At 34.6% G+C, this 19915-nt stretch overlaps 1 protein-coding gene across 5 annotated transcripts in view; it reads right to left on the reverse strand.

Moving 5' to 3' along the window:
* Nucleotides 1-4421: 4421 nt before the first annotated feature.
* The window catches only part of LOC106453768, a 33322-nt gene continuing 17828 nt past the window's right edge, over nt 4422-19915 (reverse strand). For all 5 annotated transcript variants that reach the window (XM_048740242.1, XM_048740241.1, XM_048740243.1 and 2 more), the window contains one exon: nt 4422-19598. In XM_048740242.1, the coding sequence (XP_048596199.1) occupies nt 10915-12048 (1134 nt within the window). In that variant the 5' untranslated portion in view covers nt 12049-19598 and the 3' untranslated portion in view covers nt 4422-10914. The remainder of the gene's footprint in view (nt 19599-19915) is intronic.

Here is a 19915-nt window from a genome sequence, read left to right on the forward strand (position 1 = left end):
ACTACGAGTTTTCCGCGGTTTCTAATCCGCGAAGTTTTATCGATGAATTAGAACAGCGGGAAACATGGACTGAGCTTGCTACGGTCTTCGGGAGATAGCATTCGAAGGTTTGACGAGAATGCATGGACTGGTGTCGTATCGATGTTCGGAAAGGTTCAATCGCTACACAGCGACCGAACTTTGGCTCAAGCTCGGTCGCTACGTAGCGACCGAGCGATCGTCCCGCTCGGTCGCTACGTAGCGACCGAGCTTCGACCGAGCTTCGACCGAGCTCAGCCAAGCTCGGTCGCTACGTAGCGACCGAGCGGGACGATCGCTCGGTCGCTACGTAGCGACCGAGCTTTGGCTCGAGCTCGGTCGCTACGTAGCGACTTGTTTCGAGCCTTCGTCGGGCATCTCGATTCTTTCTTCCGTAAAGCTTTTTCGTAAGAAAGAGTCTATTTTTCGAAAAGTACTCTTCGGAGAAATTCTCACTTTCTTCCTCGGATGTTTTGGATGTTAAATTTGTCGTAACCGTTTTTAACCCCAACATATTACGACCCCTTCCCGCCAAGAATCGGCGTGACTCAATCTTACCGGCGCCTCTATTCTTACCCTGCCATTTTTATCCGATGCTATGGCCCCGCATCTCCGCCGTTTTTGAACGCTACGGCCGCCGCGTTTTCTTTCTTTCCACCCTTCCCGGGTAATTTAACCCACCCTTCCCGGGTAATTTTCTTATCATTCATTCTTCTTTCCTTTTTCTTATCATTTCCTTTTCTTTATTCATTTCCTTTTTCTTTAGACTCTTTCCTTTCTTTCATTTCTAGACGCCACCCGTTCTCGGTGTCACATTCAATTCAATAAACAACCATTTCACGGATGTCCTATCATTCATCTAATCAACCGGTTAGCGTTTACTATTAACCTACTTTTAATTCCTTCTAAGCATCCTAGCTTTCAACCACAATCAAGAATAGATCATCAACCAATCAATCATTCATCATTCAATCAATACAAACAATCCATTTACTGTCCTTAATCAGTACGAGCGTTCTTATGCAGTATGATCTATCAACCTAACATCAATCAGGATCTAAACCATCCTAATTTCTCATTCAACAGTATAAAAGAACATGAACAAGATCTGGAATAGAACACCTCACCTTAGCCTAGATCTGGATCTGGATCTGAGAATAGAGGGTAAGAGAAACGGGATCTGAGGTCTATGACACCACGCGGCCACCACCACCACTCGCGGCTGTTCACGGCAAGGAGAGAGAGACGCGGCCGAGAAAGAGAGAAGGAGGCGCGGCGAAGAGAGAGAGAGAGAGAAGGAGAGGAGAGACGCGGCGAAGAGAGAGAGAAGGAGGAGAGAGGCGGCGCGGGGAAAAGAGAAGGAGTCGACGGCTAGGGCTTCTGATCTCCGAAAATTCTCTGCAGGGCTTCGCTTCTAAAATTCTGATGGGAGACTAAGGGGTGGAGGCTTGCTTTTATAAGGTGAGGAAAGGGAAAACCCTAGGGTTTTCTAGTTGGGCTGTAGAGAAACCCATTAGCTTTTAAAAATTTTAATTGGGCTGGTTTTGGGGTGTTACATCCTTCTTCAAGAATGTGTTTGGAAACTGATAAGCCATTCCTATAAAACATGAAATCATAAACTTCAACTCGTTAGCCATTCCTTTAAAGACATACAAACACAATTCCAAAGTATATATAAATCAATCTCACAATCAAACTATTAGACATTCAAAAATAGCACATAACAATCATAATCAACTAGCATATGTGTTTTTCTCTACACGCATGGTCCAAACACGGCAAAGAAACAGAGCCAAATCAACTGATCACATTAACAACATGTAAAATCGATCTATTTACATGTCTAACTAATTAGTCTTATCAAGTCTATTAGGAATTGAGAACTATAAACGTGAATCGAATCGAATTGTATTTAAAAACGTGAATCGAACTCAACAACAAACTACAATCAACTCAACCACAAACTAAAATCAAAACCGTAAACGTGCAAAACCATAAAAATGAACAAAATAAAGAAAAATAACAAAAGGGAATTTTCAACCCCTAAACTTCATTTTTAGCGAACAGAGATGAAGCAAGAGCAAAAGAAGAACAATGTGAATCTAATCGTGACGATGATTTCAAATGAAAGACGAAGAGATGTGACGAGGAAGGAAGGACGAAGAGATGTGACGACGGTGGAGATAACTGAGGAAAGACGAAGAGATGTGACGATGAAAGAAGGAGGACGACAGAGAGATGGGATGACGATTTCAACCTCTCCGACAAACTTAGACGGCCAGCTCAAGACGGTGGCGACGGCGAACGAAATCGCATCTTCTTCAATTGAGAAAAGAGTCGGAGACGACGACAAGGTTGTGTTTTTGTTTAAAACTTTTACTTCTTTTACCTTCTATTTCATTAAAGTAAAATTAATTTTTATGGTAACTACATGTTAAAGAAATTAACAATTAGGGTATTCACTATTGTTTATTCTATAGGGACAAAGATTTATGATTTAATACTAAGGAGAAAAATCTATAGTTGTTTTGTTCCTTATCCGCAATTTTCCCAAAAAATAACGGCACAAACAAGTCAAACTCTAGTAATTTTTTAAAATTATTTAATATAAAAACAAAATTTCAAATAACAAGAACTATTTTAAATTCGAAAAGAGAATATGGTACACCAAACAGTTATATTCTTTCGTAACCTTATATATAGACGTAGAAGTTGTTGATCTACCAGTAAAAAGGTTAAAGAAAATAAATCAAACTGAAAAGAAAAGAGAAGAACAAAAAAATGAAGCAATTACTTGTTTTTTCTAATGTATTGCTACTTCTATCATGCGATGCCGCTGTATTCATGTCGCCGTCAGAGTCACCTGTGTTCTCTCCATCATCTGAACCATCAAACAATGATTGTTCCACAGTAGTTTATGGCATGTTTGATTGTCTTTCCTTTCTGACAGTTGGATAAACTGATCTTAGTCCTACCAAAACATGTTGCGAAGGGATTAAAATTGTTCTTGAATATAACTCTAGCTGTCTATGCGTTGCGTTGGAGAGTAGTCGTGCAATTGGGTTTGATTTGATTAACAATAGAGCTCTTCCAATACCTTCTACTTGTAACATCCCCATCGATCCTCATTGTGGTATCTTATTTTTTCTTTCCTTATCTAATGATTATGGTTCGTTTACTTTAAAAAAAAATTGAATGATTCTTAACTATTACGACTAACAAGTTTTTCACTAGTAAACTGCTCTTGTGGAATAAGAGATATTGTTTTTTTTTGTTAATGATTAAATTTAAATTTGTTGAAATGATATTCGATTAATGGTATCTATGCAGTATCTCCTTCGAAACCACCGACAACTAGATTGTCTTCCGGTTAATCCCATCAATAACCACAACATCACCGTCTGTTTCTTCACCTGCAAGTAGCCATTCATCTGCAGCTAAACCCGGTTCATCGCCAACGATTATACAATCACCACCAACACTTGCTGCTCAGTCACCTGCTATGTTTGCTCCTTCGCCATCTAAATCTGGAATGGAAAATATGTCCCTGTCAAAACTCTTCATAATTATCAGGATGATTTCTTCTTTTGTTTATCTTTTAGCGTAGTTCTTTTCCTTCAATTTAATTCAGTTGAAATATTATTCTGTTGTTGTTTCATGGATTTGGGGAGAAATAAATTAGCGATGGTTATGGTTTTCAATTCTCGATTTAGTTACCGATTTTGATTTCTTGATTTTATCTATTCTATTAAATTAGAATCATGACCTACCGAAATTTGTTTAGTCCAACAATTATTTTCTCATAAAAATAACCATATACTTTCTAACTGAATATAAATATATATATTTTGTAACCATAGACTAATACAAATCTTTTGAAAATGACTAGAGTATTTTTAGAACCCTAGTAAATTACTGTTTAAGCCCTTTATTATTTTTTTTAGTTGTGATTAATTTTAATTTGAAAATCCACATCAGAAGTAATGATACCACGTCACCTAACACGAAGAAAAATCAAACGACGATCATTAACTTCTCCGAGACTGTTCTCCCACTAAACCCTAACTGTTTTCGAAATCGTGTTCACTACATCTCTTCTCGGCAAAGCGGCTTCTCTGAAATAATCTATGTAATCTTCTTCTCTAGTCTCCGTAAGCGTTATCTCTGAAATCGTGTGTCCGTAAGCTTCTTCTTCAGATTGGTTGTCTCCTCAAATCTCCGTAATCGTATTCTCTGGTATATTTCGAGGCTTTGCTCTGAGTTTTTCGAGTATTTGAGTGAGTATAATTAATGCTGTGAGTTAGATATATGTTCTGTCTGAGTTTGAGTTAGTATTCGTTACGGCTGATTTAGGATCCTTAACGACTGATTTATAGAAGGTAATTGTGACTGATTTAGTATTCTTTGTGACTGGTTTATTTATGTAATGATGACTGAGTTATGTTTTGTGGCTTGTTTATTTTATGTCTTTCTTCTGATTTATCATTGATATGTTATATATGTCTTTTTTGATCAGATGGATGTTTCCGAAGATCTAGCAAGGGATTACCCTCCAAGACTTTATCCTGAAGGGGCTTCTATTTTTCAAAACAAAAGCATTAATACGAATAGCCATTTTTCTGAGATCCCTCGACTTAGACAAGCAATTGGAATAGATGTGTGGGATAATCTGAAGATGTATCCTGTTGGATTGATTGCTAAACTGGCTGAGAGCAAATTGGTGTGGTCTGGTAAGACCGTACATTATCTACTTTGTAGACAGCTGCGAGTCTATAAGAAGGAGATTTGGTCTCTCGTTGTTGATCAACCTCTCAGGTTTAACTTAATAGAATTTGGTGAGATCACGGGTTTAAACACAAATCCACTGCCAGAAGAAAGTTTTGAACCTGATCCAGAGAATTACAAAGCGTTGTGGGAGTTGTTGAAAGTGCCGCTTGGGTACGGACCCAAGTTTGATGAACTTATAGAAGCTTTAACGGAGTGTCCATTCTGGAGTGCTGATCAGCGGAAATGGTATGGGCTGTTGTTTCTTCAAGCCATTGGACTTTATGGCTTGCATCATAATTGTAGAATACCCTTTGAAAGTGCAAAAAGAGTATTCGATGATGACGCCCTGATGACTTATCCTTGGGGTCGGACTGCCTATGAATTTCTTGTTGATTCTATCAAGTTGTTGCATCCACAAGGAGGGTCGTACACCCTTAGCGGCTTCAAGGACGTGTTATTGGTTTGGGCGTATGAATCTGTCACAGTGTTCGGAGAGCTTTATGGCAGAAAAGTGAATCCAGACGAAATTCCGCTTTTGCGATGGGGTGGAAGTCGTACTCGTGCAAGTCTTGCTACTACAATAGCTAAGGAGATGAATGATCATGGAACGGTAAGGTTTAAATCAGACATATGAATCCTGTAATGTAATGTCTGAGTTATTGGATTATTTTATGGTTGAGTTGTTAATTTTAATGACTGATTTATGTTTTTGTGTTGTAGGTGCGTGTGAGGAAAATGGTGATGAAGGAGGGTCTAGAAGAGCTGTTTCCTCAGTGGAAGGATGAAGCAGATGACCCACAACTTGATAACCTAATTAAATATATACATGCAGATAGGTTTGTTAGAGATTTTTATGTGCAATCGAATGAGAAGAACAAAAAAACGAAGGCTGGAGTTTCGTCAGAGGCTGAGCCACCCTGAAAGAAGCAGAAGAAAGGTAAGAAACAGAAGGAGGTGAAAATCAATGAGGGTGAAACTGCTGTTGTAGAGGAGAAGGAGAGTGCAAAGGAGAAGGGTCGTTAGCGAAGCGGTTCTGCTGAACATAGTTGCTCATCTCGAGAAGTTGGACCGAAAATTTGACTCGAGATTAACAGAATACGACACCAAGTTTGGATCTTTTTCTCGAAGCCTTTTGGATACCATTGGAGATACAGTGAAAACTACAGTTGAAAAGCGTTTGAGAGTTTTGGGGGTGTCCAATAGTAGTCAACCTGAAGGTCAACACGTGATGGTCTCAGAAGACAACCAACAGCCGGAGTCCAATAGTGGTCAACCTGATGGTCAAAACGTGATGGTCTCAGAAGACAACCGACAGCCGGACTCCAATAGTGGTCAACCTACATCTAAGACCCCTATTGATAAACAGTCCGAAGACAGCCAACCGCAAAAGACCCCTGATAAAGGCCAATCTGAGAAGAATCTGGCAGATGATATTGCAAAAGCTGATGCGAAAGGTATGGGAGCAAAGCTGAATTCGAAGGTTGTCAGGGATAAGGATGCTGGGGTGAAAAAGAACTTGGATTCGGCGTTTGGTAATGCCGATGCAACAAATGCTGATTTGGTCTCTGATTCTCCTGGTAAGGAACCACCATTCGGACGCGGTTGCAGGGGCTTAGGGAAAAGAAATAACTTAGCGGCTGATTTGGAGAGGAATGAAGCTGAGTAAAGAAGAAGTAGAAGCAAGAAGAAGCTGAGTTGAAGAGGAAGAAGAAGCAAGAAGAGGCTGAGTTAAAGAAGAAGCAGAAGAAAGAAGAGGCTGAGTTAAAGAAGAAAAATAAGCAAGAAGAGGCTGATTTATAGAAGAAGAAGAAGCAAGTAGAGGCTGACTTAAAGAAGCATATTCCTGCTTCAAAAAGGACTCGCAGTGGTACAATAAGAATACCCATTCCGACTAAGCAAATTGAGGCGGAAACAGACGAACTGTGGCCGGAATCTGATGTGGAGGAAGATGAAAGGAAAAGGTGTGGAAGAATAAAGGAGTATCGGCTGAAAACTGTTCAATTATCTCCAGATGGGTCTCAAATGAGTGTGGAATTTGGTTCTTCTGTACCATTTCCCCACATCGGGGACAATGTAACGACGTGCATGAGAAAAGGTTTAGAACCTTCACCTGCAATATATGATCCCCTAGGACCTGTTGATCCGGTTAAAAGGGATAATCTTTTGCAACACCTAAAGCCACACGAGTAAGGACTTTTGCACCATTTCGTTGATTTTAGCTAATAAAAAGATTTTGCAGAGACTGAGTTGTGTTAAATTATCATGGAAATTCCACATGGAGAAGCTCACGAGGATATTGAGTTCTACAGAATCCTCATCACTCCAAGACCTTGGCCCATCAAAGAATATGGATGGCTGGTTCAAAATGTAAGTATGCAGCTGAGTTATATTTACTTTACGGCTAAGTTATAAGTATGGTACAGCTGAGTTATATATTATCTGTGCAGCATATTGCTGCGTATATTAGAGTCCTCATTCAAAGGTCCAAACAAGATCCCAGCCCATTCTGGTCCAAGCGCGTTGCCTTTATAGACTCTTGGTTCCTTGAATCATGGGTTCACGATTATAAGGAGTTCGAAGTCAAACCGGAAATGGTCAAATTCAAAGGAAGTGGTTACGAGGGGTTAGCAAACGGTTTGATCCCAGATAACATTCAGACAAAGTTGCGGTGGTTTACATATGTAGATCACTTGTACGGAGTGATTAATACTGGCGGCAATCATTGGGTGAGTTTTCACGCGGATCTGCATAAAGAGAAGGTTGATTGCTATGATTCAATCGTTGGAGAGCAAACACTCGAAAGTGATCTGAGAATGCTAAATTTCTTTAGGCCGCTTACTCGTATGATCCCTGCGATTCTGAATGCCCTTATTCCTGATGATATCCGAGTCCCTACCAAGAAAGAGTTTGTATTCAGACGAAGAACAAAACGTATTGTTCCACAAAACAACTTGAGAGGCGACTGTGGAGTGTATTCATTGAAGTTCGTCGAGTGTTTAGCGCTTGGTGTAGCCTTTGATGGGATATCGGATGAAAATATTCAAGGTCTGAGAATGAAGATGGCTGCAGATGTCTTCAATGAAGGAAGTTGTAGTTTGGTAGGGTCGTTTGGCGATGAATGAAGATGAGTTTTCTATGACTTATGGCTACATATTTTGTACTTGACTTAAAGTTATGATTTGTTTATCGTAACTCAGCCACCTTGTTTAAATTACGCAGCCGTTACGTTAGATATAGCTCAGCCAAACCTCAAACCATACCCTAAAATAGGAAAATATTTAATAAGTCAGCCGATTCGTCTTCATAAAACAGCCGTTAAGGTAGATATAGCTCAGCCAAACCTCAAACCATTCCCTAAGATAGGAAAATATTTAATAAGTCAGCCGATTCGTCTTCATAAAGCAGCCGTTAAGGTAGATAAAAGTCAGCCATACCTCAAACCATACCCTGAATTAAAATAATTGATATGTTTATACTTAAAAATGTTATAACATTCCCTAATAAGTGAATATATAATCAACCGAACGTCTCTTATTTATTGAATTAACGAGTTTAGAATCGATCATGATCTTGAGGTATATGTTGTCTTGCAGTTACTTAAAACCTTACATGTAGATATAGAGTGTGATCATAATACAACTCTCCTAAACTATATACAACGCATTTTAAGACTAAATTTATGTTATTTGTTATATTTATCACACCGTTATTCCAAATCCTAAACATAAATCCCTAAATAAACAAACCTAAACTCTAAATACTAAACCCTAAACCCTAAATCCCAAATATTAAATCAGCCGTAATAGGCTATATAACTCGGATGCCACGTTTGTTAAATGTTGTCATTTGGCGGGAAATAAGATTAATGAATTTTGAGAAATTTCAATTCCCGCCGTTTCACGTTCTATAATTCTCTATATATAGTTCCATCTCTAATATCCTTTCTTACGCCTTTATCTCTCTAGAAAAAACCTAAACAATATCTCTCTATCCCGATCAAAAGCCATGCCGATTGTTCCTGGAATCAAAATTAATATTAGTCGCTTCAATCAATTATGCCATGATAATATCGAGACTCATTATTAGTATGTCTTTACATATAGGGATACGGCAAGCACTCATGTATTATAACTAACAATCAATTATGCCGCCCTTTATTAGGCGTGTGAAAATAAGTCAAGGTTCAAACAAATATCGAGCCCTTTATACTATCGAGACAATAAAATTTTCGTTAATGGAATTTCTTGTTAGGTTGGTTTAATTCAGTCCTATGTAAACGATAACCTGACCGAAACCGTAAGTCAGTCTTTTGATAAGTCAGTATGTTTTAATAAAATCATTTAATGACCGGCAAATTAAATTAACTCAGCCGTGAAAACAAATAATTCAGCCCTTAAATAGATTTTACTTAGCCTTAGGAACCATTAACTCAGCCTTCAAATAGCATTTACCTAGCCTAAAAAACAATTAACTCAGCCTTTGAAACAATTAACTCAGCCCTTGGAAACAATTAACTCGTAGTCGAAGAGATGCTTTCCAAAGGACATGAATTATCTCGTAGTCGAAGAGATGTTTTCCAAACGACTCCAATAGATCATTTTTTATCTATAAATACAAAGCGGACAATGCCACAAATCCAAACCCTCATTAAGTGATCAAGTGGCAATGGAAGGATCGAAAAGATCGATGAAACGTCCTATGGAGGATGTCTATGGAGCGGATGCTGTTGAAGGTTATAACAAAGGGAAAATGGAAACAACGGAGCATTACAGGGCGCTTCTCCGCTTGGCGAAGGAACAAAGGCAATCTGAATCTGAATGGAACGACGCCTCCGACAAAGTAAATTCTATTGCTGCGCGCATGGAATTGCTTGATGCCATTATCAAGGCCGAAGGCAAATTTGACCTCGTGGCTGAGTTGGAGACACTTACCGCTCAGCATTGTGAAGCCGAAGCAGAGTTGGGAGCTGTGAAGGTCATCGACCCTGACTGGTGTAAGCTTCATGAAAAATGGATGCTGGATGATTAATCTCATGTCATCAACTTCTCTTTTATTTTTATGTTTTTTAAGACTGGATTTTATGTACTATGTAATACACATCATGTTTTATTTTCTACCTATTCATATAACTCAGTCGTGACATAAATTAACACAAATCAGTTTTTATGCATCAATAACTCAGCAAGACGGTTTATTTATCCAGACCAGTGTAAATCGAGACCACTATTATGCGCATGGTCAAATTCAGTTGCCATGAGTTTTTCGATGTTTTCCTCGACTCTAATTGGCCAGTAAGATATAATTCAGCCAACTCAGTCGAAACATGATTCGCGACGGTTGAGATTTCACGTGAATTTTAATAAATCAAAATTAATATTAGGCGTGTGAAAATAAGTCAAGGTTCTAGCAAATATCGAGACCTTTATACTATCGAGACAATAAAATTTTCTTTAATGGAGTTTCTTGTTAGGTTGGTTTAATTCAGTCCTATGTTTTAATCAAATCATTTAATAACCGTGAAATTAAATTAACTAAGCTGTAAAAACAAATAATTCAGCCTTCAAATATCATTTACCCAAGATTATCGCAAGACCCTCGTTGTCAGGAATCAAAAGTTTTAGTTGCGTAAAAAACCAATGCCAGGAATCATCATTTTCAGTGTCAACCACTGCGAAGGCCATTGGAAAAATCTGAAAGTCCCTTTGTATCTACCATTAAGAAACGTACCGTCAACAACCACAACTTTGCGCATGAAAGGAAACCCATTTACGCTCGCACCAAATGCAAGAAACACATACATGAATTTTCCATTCTCATCGATTTGAAGACGCGCAACTGTACTCGGATTTTCCCTTATTATCATGTATACGTAAGAAGGCAAGCGTTCAAACCCACTCTCAGGTGTTCCCTGAACGATTTTCCTTGCAAATTTCAGCGTCCGGTAAGATTTCCAATATTCCATCTGTTCACATGAAAAACGATACACATAACTCAGCCACATCATACAATTAAGTCAGTCACAACGTAAAACTAATTCAACACTATTTTAATATAACTCGGCCGCATTGTGTAAATATATCAGCCGCTACGAAAGACATATTACTCAGCTGTTTCGTAAACATAACTCAGTTACACCAAAGTAATTACCTTTACACCAAACTGCTTAATGATAGCTATTCCAACACTCGTAGGGCGAACGGCCGGACCAACGTCGCCGAGAAAGTTCTTGTACAACTCTCCTAAAATATCAGGTGTTGCATTTCGACATCGATTAGAACGCTCAGTGGTAGAACATGTATGATTCGATTCGTAAATACAAACATAGAACGCCGGGGATTCCCCTTTGGTAGAAGCACGAACCCTCCAGATACATCCATCAACCCAACACTTAACAATGAATAATGTTCGGGTTGATATGTCTACATCATAATCAAATTGATCCTTCACTGTAAGAAGTTTCAGTCGTCTCTCCAAATCGGCTTTACTCTCGTATCGTTGCCCTACCGCAAGATTTAACGACGACATCTCCAACCTTAGAAGAACCTCCTCACTCTCTTTAGACCCGCTCATCGAGAAGTTTTGATATATCTTCTTGGGAGGTATCGTTGGTGACTCTTCGTCTTCTAAAAGAGACTCACCGTATGAGCTGAAGTTATCATCTTCAGATGACGCACCGTCCGAGTCGTCGAACATATCAAATCGGCTATCAAATTCATCGTCTTCTTCGTTTTCTTTTCCTGTTTCATCTTCTCCGCCTACGTTCTGATTTTCTCCTTCCACAATACTAGAGCAATCAATCTCATTGTCCTCTTCTTCCTTCTCCGAACTGCAACCATCGTAACTCCCACTGTAATTATCGTCTCTGGACTCAACTTCTGACGCTTCTACTTCTGAGCTAAAACTGAAGTTTGTTTTAGTCTTCTCTCTTGCTCTGTCGTCCTTGTTCTCCGTAATCTCAACACAAAGACGTAGTTGTTCGATTTTCTTTAGGGCTACAAAACCTTGCAACTGCCGAGTATTGGACACGTACACTGGTGGAGTGTCGTGCGCCATTGTTTTCAATGATTTATTCGAGAACATGTAGCTTAGCTGAATATGATCACTCATTTCATTCAATCCGTAATCATCGAGAATAGACTTTGCGAAAGCTTCATGTGTAGAGTTCTCATCTAAATGGAGAACTCTACACCCTCTACTATCAGCGTTGAATACATATTTGTTTTTCTTAATCCAGTTACCGGAAACAATAATAACCAGATCCATAACCAATTGAGATAGATGAAGAAGAGAAATAACGGGTATGAAAGGGGAGGAGAGGAATATGAACAGGCTGATTAAAACCTAGTTTTGAAGTTCTTTTGTTACTGATGACATGGCAAATCTGAATTGATGACATGGCAGCTGACATGGAAAGTTGGTTTTTCAGCCACCAAAATAATATATAACTCAGACACCCTAAGTCAGTCCACATGTAGTAAGTAAGTCTGCCGAAACGTGGATATTAGTTCAGTAATTAATCTTTTTCGATAACCCAGCTGTAAATAGGATAAAATACAATAAGCCAACCATATCGTTTAACAATTCAGCCGTAAAACAATATTGTTCTAGTAATTAATCTTTCGCTAATAACTCAACCACAATATAGCTGAGTTTCATGTAAAACCATTCAGTTTCGGCTGATTTAAGATAACCCAGCCGTCAAACATCCAATAACCCAGCCATTCGGTGTTCATTAACTCAGCCGTGGGTATATAACTGAATCGTGTCTTTACTACAACTCAACCAAATTTTCCAGAAATCAATCCATCGATGATTAAGTCAGCCGTAACGTCAGTACGTAAGTCAGCCGTTGTTCAATAACTCAACTAGATTCATATAACTCAACCCTTACGCGTGGTTTACTTATCGTCTTAAATCAGCCTTTTTTACTAAGTCAACTATTTTATTATAAGTCAGCCGAAACTTATACATATACCAGCAGTAACGAAAGACGTATTCTTTTACGGCTGACTTAATGAAAACACGGAAGCGTATTCCTACGTGTCGCCGAATTTTTGCTTACGTGGCGTTAAAAAGTAATGGCATTCTCGTAAATACGTTTTTTCTCATAACGTGGATAAAGGGCACGCTTGGCATTTAAAAAATGCCAGTAATAAAAAAAAAAATTGTATGGTTTTGGTCATAAGTCCTAAAATATATAATATCTGAGTCAACTTCCCTAAAATTTAAGGGCCTTTTTTGAGACTCCCTTGGAGTTTTAAAATATTTACAGATCTCTGACACTGAAATATTTTTAGTCTATGTTTTTAATTAAATGCAAATTAATTAACTAAAATCATTTACTTTCAGAGTCAGAATATATATCCTTATATTCCTCTTATCCCTTTAAAATAAATCGTGAGTGTTATTTGGGTTTACGTGTTTTTCGACTAAAGACTATCTTTGGATAACTAATCAATATTATTTCTCTATGTTTTTAAAATATATTTATTAGCTCTATTGACGTAAATCATCATCATAAAATAGATGGTTTTATGGGTCTTTTTCTAATAACATACTAGGGTCGGCCCGCCCTACGGGCGGGATATACTTTATTTGTGATTTCTATTTTTATTTCTTTATATGATTTTGTGGTTTGTGTTTTAGATTTTCATTTGCATTTGTAAGTGATGTGTATAATAATGATATTTCTCTATTAGAAAATTTTAAGCGATGAGGGATATTACATTCATTTTAGTTAAAGTTGGATGTTGTTTATTTTTCTAACTTATTTATGTTTTTTTTATTTGTTTTCAAATACATTTTCTGATATTGTACTATTTTATTATTATCTTTCTTTTTTGTTATGTTTTTTTTTATAATGAACACACATTTTTATATTATTTTCACATATGTCTAACTAAACTCTTTTATTTTTTATTTTTTTATTAGTGTTATTAGAGATTATAAGTTTGTATTAGCATGACATGATGTTCATGATTGAAATGGTATTATACGTTTTCTTAAATGTTTGCTCAACTTTTCTTATAAATAGTAAATAGATTTCAGTTTTTATTGTTGTGGTTAGGTTTAATACTCAAAATATTGATTATTTTATATAGTTTTTCAACATTGTACGTGGGTTTTGTATTTTTTTATTCTTATTAAAATATTTTTATATTTATGTATTAACATATTAACATGATTATTTATTTTAAAATTCAAAATAAACCAATCTACATATTTTTGCTAATAATATATAAATAGTTAATTTTTTATTTATTGGTTCAGTAATTTCACATTTATTAGAATAATTTACTTATAACTAATATTTAAAAGAAATAATTGGATAGACAACAAATCAAATTTAGAATCTAGCTATTACTTTGTATGTTATAACTATATAAATTTTATGCATTTTACCAGTTTTTAAAAATATTTTATTCTGCTAATATGAAATCTAATTAAAGATTAAGAGTGAGTGCCGTATCCATGATGTTTACTCATGGCCGTAACCAAAAAAAAAAATTAAGCCCATAATTATTGGACAAATACACAACAAATGAAAGCCCAATATAATTTCCAATTAAATGAATTGCAGCGTTTAGTACAGGGGGACACGTGTCAGCCTCTCAGAAAGCGAGTTTCCAGCTGGATAGCTTAGGAGTGAGGCAAACAATTTTTTATATATATAGATTTGGTTCAACGTTATAATGTATTCAAATTGACGTGTAATATACATATACACAAAGCCTAATGTATGATATTTTGACAGTACACCTAATTGAATTCCTAACATATATAATCATATCCTATTATCTTTAGTTCAGCAAACCCTAAACACCAAATGTATTAATTTTATTTTATCACTCATATATTGGAATAAAACCATAAAACTGCAAATATATAGATAACTATTAAATTAAAGCCGGTGTGCTTTATTATTATACCGATTTCATTTACTACTATTCCAAAATACTGTTTCAGCAATTGTTGTTGCAACTCTTTTTGAAATCAATAACAAGCAATATAAACTTCAAAAAAAAATCATAAACTTTGATTTACTAAACACAAAACTAGGGGCCATTCATTATATTCCAATTTTTCCACAGATCAATCTTATATATTAAAACAGAAGTCACAACTTTTTTCATGTGTGATTTTTTAAGTTAGAACTTCTATTAGAAAATTACTTTGATGAAATTTTCTATTTGCATAATAATATCATAACAGTTATTACTGCTGCATTTTAGTATTTATTTTCCTAAACGACTAAGTAAATGTATTGTTAATGAGATCTTTTCCTGATTTCCTTCCTAAACATATGCTCTCTTTTTTATTTTTACGTGTGATATATTCTTTAAATTTAGTTGTAGATATTTAGTTAAAAAGGAACATTATAAACCGTATCCTTTCATCTAGAGTTCAAAAGAACTACATAATACACATTATTAATATAGCCATGATTTAATATGTTCATCATTTTATTTGAAATTCAAATAATATTTTTACACAAATTCTAACAAAATACATTAAAAAATAATTCAGAATCATTTTAAAATTTACTTACAACAAGTAATTAATTTTAATTTAAATTATAATAAACTATAACTTGAAATTAAAATTTAATTTAGTTTTGATTTATAATTTTTTTAAAGTATAGAAATATTATTAACTATATTTTAATGATAATGAAAATTTAAATGATTAATTTTCTAAAATACATTTTACAAATATTTTTAAAATATTTAGTTAGAAAGATCCATTTCTATTTCAAATTAAGAAAATAAAATTATTTTACCCAAATTAGTGTATTTCAAGTAATTTCTCAAATAAGATCATTACTACAAATTTTTTGAAGTATAATATATTATAGCTAATTTTTTAAAAATAATTTTGTTGTTTTTAATAGTATCTCAAAAACAATTACTGAAGTTAAATTAAATTGGATGTGCATAAAAAATATTTTTCATAAAAAATATTACGTAAACTTGTATTGCACCATAATAATATAATATAGGATTGTTACATAATAATGTTTTAAAAATAATTTTGTTACATAAATAAATATATATATAAAATTTATAGTGGTAAAATATAAGTCACATAAACATAGATATTATAGAAATATAATACTAAATTACATTAAGTTATTGATAAAATTTGTTATATAAATTTAAAATATTTTAGTTTAGAAAGAAAAAACATGCACGGATGTGCAGGTCGAGATGTAGTTTTTACATTAAATGAAAACAACAGAAATCAGAAGTTTCTAACTGATTATCAAATATGCCGATTCAAAAAATCTATATTTCCATTGCTTAAACTAACTTGACTCAAGATATGTAATCATAACAAGATATTCTCTAACTGTATTGAATGGAAATATGCTAAATTATCGACCTTTACCAATCTTATATATACTATAACATAAACCTCAAAGCAATCACGTTCTTTTCTGTGGATAATAGCCAAGATGCCTTCCAACCAGAAGTTATCATACCTTGATGATTGAGGCCATGGAAATGGACATGGTTGATCCAAGTCAAAGTGTATGATTTGTTTCAACAAAATCGTGGATTAAACGATCCCCTTTTCTCTATATTTTCTTGCAGGGGCTTTTTATGTTTTCTTTATGTAATCAAAGCATATTGTGTCGTTTGTGGGAGAAGTTTGCTGAAGTACACAATTTGGAGTTGTTGTGTATTTGCTCAGATTTGCAAAACTCGGGTCCTTTAGAGGTACATATGCCATTTTGAATTTTCTATAATGAACAATATACAACCCATATATTAATGTGTGTCCCCTAATTTTGGTTTAGGTAATATACAAGTTTTAAATGCATATGATTCATCAGAATTGGTCATCGATCCCAACATAAAGGAAGCCAAGGAATTAAAAGAAGTGTATAACTTTTTAACCTTTTATAGCTATAAAGTATGTTAATTCTTATATATGTTTATATACGGATTTATTATTGTTGTATTGTGTCTTAGGTTAGGTTCAAAATCAATGGTGATTCTATGAGTATGGTTGAAACATTCGAAGAAGGGAAACAGATTGTAGCCCATGAACAGACCGAGTCTCAAAACAAATTGTACGGCTGGAAACATGAGGATAAAAACATATCTTAGCTATTGGGTTCCACACAGGTTTACATTCAACTCTCGAATACCCCTAACAGTTACTTTGTTTATGTATATCATAATATTTTTTTGTGTGTCAATTTGTTGTTCAGATTGGAAAATGCAAGGTTGTGGCTACAATCTATGCTATAGATACCAATTATGCATGGTATTATTTTAGATGTGAAGTGTGTCAACACATGACTTATAAACTCCTCGATCAACCTCAGCACCAAACCATTATTCTGGTGTGAAAAGTGACATAAGAATGTGATAAATGTTTCACCTAGGTATTATTTTCTTACTTATGTTCATTTACTATTATATCCATAATCATGAATAGAAATATTTATATTCAGACTTCTACTTTATGTTTAAGCTTCATTTGATGACAAGGATGATACGGTTGAAGCAAAATTTATTCTTCCTGATTGGGTTGCATACAATAAATATTGTTTTCAAAGAGATTTTTCAAAAACAATTACTGAAGTTAAATTAAATTGGATCTACATAAAAAATATTTTTAATAAAAAATATTATGTAAAATAGTATTGCACCATAATAATATAATATAGGATTGTTATATAATAATGTTTTAAAAATAATTTTGTTACATAAATAAATATATATATATAATTTCTAGTGATAAAATATAAGTCACATAAACATAGATATTATAGAAATATAATACTAAATTACATTAAGTTATTGATAAATTTGTTATATAAATTTAAAATATTTTAGTTTAGAAAGAAAAAACATGCACGGATGTGCAGGTCGAGATGTAGTTTTTACATTAAATGAAAACAACAGAAATCAGAAGTTTCTAACCGATTATCAAATATGCCGATTCACAAAATCTATATTTCCATTGCTTAAACTAACTTGACTCAAGATATGTAATCATGACAAGATATTTTCTAACTGTATTGAATGGAAATATGCTAAATTATCGACCTTTACCAATCTTATATATACTATAACATAAACCTCAAAGCAATCACGTTCTTTTCTGTGGATAATAGCCAAGATGCCTTCCAATCAGAAGTTATGATACCTTGATGATTGAGGCCATGGAAATGGACATGGTTGATCCAAGTCAAAGTGCTACGCACCTGGAAACCATCAATTGCCGGGTTTTGTGAGAGTTGGGAATTCAATTTTGCAGTAAATTTACAAATCATCCTTAAAGAGTACATTTTTTCTTATTTTTTGTGTTTCATCAACCAAAACAAGTAAAACCTGAATACTTATTTATCTATTTATTTTTTCGCTTTAGTGTATGATTTGTTTCAACAAAATCGTGGATTAAACGATCTCCTTTTCTCTATATTTTCTTGCAGGGGCTTTTTATGTTTTCTTTATGTAATCAAAGCATATTGTGTCGTTTGTGTGAGAAGTTTGCTGAAGTACACAATTTGGAGTTGTTGTGTATTTGCTTAGATTTGCAAAACTCGGGTCCTTTAGAGGTACATATGCCATTTTGAATTTTCTATAATGGACAATATACAACCCATATATTAATGTGTGTCCCCTAATTTTGGTTTAGGTAATATAAAAGTTTTAAATGCATATGATTCATCAGAATTGGTGATCGATTCCAACATAAAGGAAGCCAAGGAATTAAAAGAAGTGTATAACTTTTTAACCTTTTATAGCTATAAAGTATGTTAATTCTTATATATGTTTATATACGGATTTATTATTGTTGTATTGTGTCTTAGGTTAGGTTCAAAATCAATGGTGATTCTATGAGTATGGTTGAAACATTCGAAGAAGGAAAACAGATTGTAGCCCATGAACAGACCGAGTCTCAAAACAAATTGTACGGCTGGAAACATGAGTATAAAAACATATCTTAGCTATTGGGTTCCACACAGGTTTACATTCAACTCTCGAATACCCCTAACAGTTACTTTGTTTATGTATATCATAATATTTTTTTGTGTGTCAATTTGTTGTCAGATTGGAAAATGCAAGGTTGTGGCTACAATCTATGCTATAGATACCAATTATGCATGGTATTATTTTAGATGTGAAGTGTGTCAACACATGACTTATAAACTCTTCGATCAACCTCAGCACCAAACCATTATTCTGGTGTGAAAAGTGACATAAGAATGTGATAAATGTTTCACCTAGGTATTATTTTCTTACTTATGTTCATTTACTATTATATCCATAATCATGAATAGAAATATTAATATTCAGACTTCTATTTTATGTTTAAGCTTCATTTGATGACAAGGATGATACAGTTGAAGCAAAATTTATTCTTCCTGATTGGGTTGCATACAATAAATATTGTTTTCAAAGAGATTTTTCAAACTCTCTATGAATGCAATGCCAAAAAAAAGAAGAAGAGATTTTTCAAACTCTCGAGTTTGTTTTTTTGCTTGATACTACGATTTGTTTGATTTTCACAGACATGTACTTTATTTCACACCATATGCATGTGTGATTACGCTCAAACCAAACAATGTGAATTTTAATATTTACAGCTCATCTAAAGTTCTTTGGAAAAGCAAATGTGTTATGATCATCAAGCAACATGCCAATATTTTCCTAACTATCTAGAATCATTTCTATTCCTTATGCAGTACTAATAAGAATTGAATAGTCTTTTCTTACTAGACTTTCGTTTGGATCATTTATCATGGCATCTTTGCAAGTCCTCTTCTCTATTCATGTTTTTACTGTACATCGTAACTGTAAAAGAAAATACAACATTAGAATCATGTTGTTGCATGTGATATAGATTCCTTATATTTGTTTTCAAGGAAACAAAGAACGGATATCAAAAAATTAAAACATATTGATTAAAACACTTGTCTTCTGTCTCATGTTCCGCCTCAAATTGCGTCAACATTTCGGCGATAAGTTTCTTCATTTTTTATTTTCTTGATGATTTCTGGGAAGAGGAAGAGGTAGTTGAACTTGTTGGACTTGATGTTGGTCTTTTTTGCGGACTTGGATTTGTTTGGGATATTTGGTTGGGTTGTGTTGAGAAGACGTATAGATATGGA

Source organism: Brassica napus, chromosome A9 (assembly GCF_020379485.1).
Source record: "Brassica napus cultivar Da-Ae chromosome A9, Da-Ae, whole genome shotgun sequence".
Classification (NCBI taxonomy): domain Eukaryota; kingdom Viridiplantae; phylum Streptophyta; class Magnoliopsida; order Brassicales; family Brassicaceae; genus Brassica; species Brassica napus.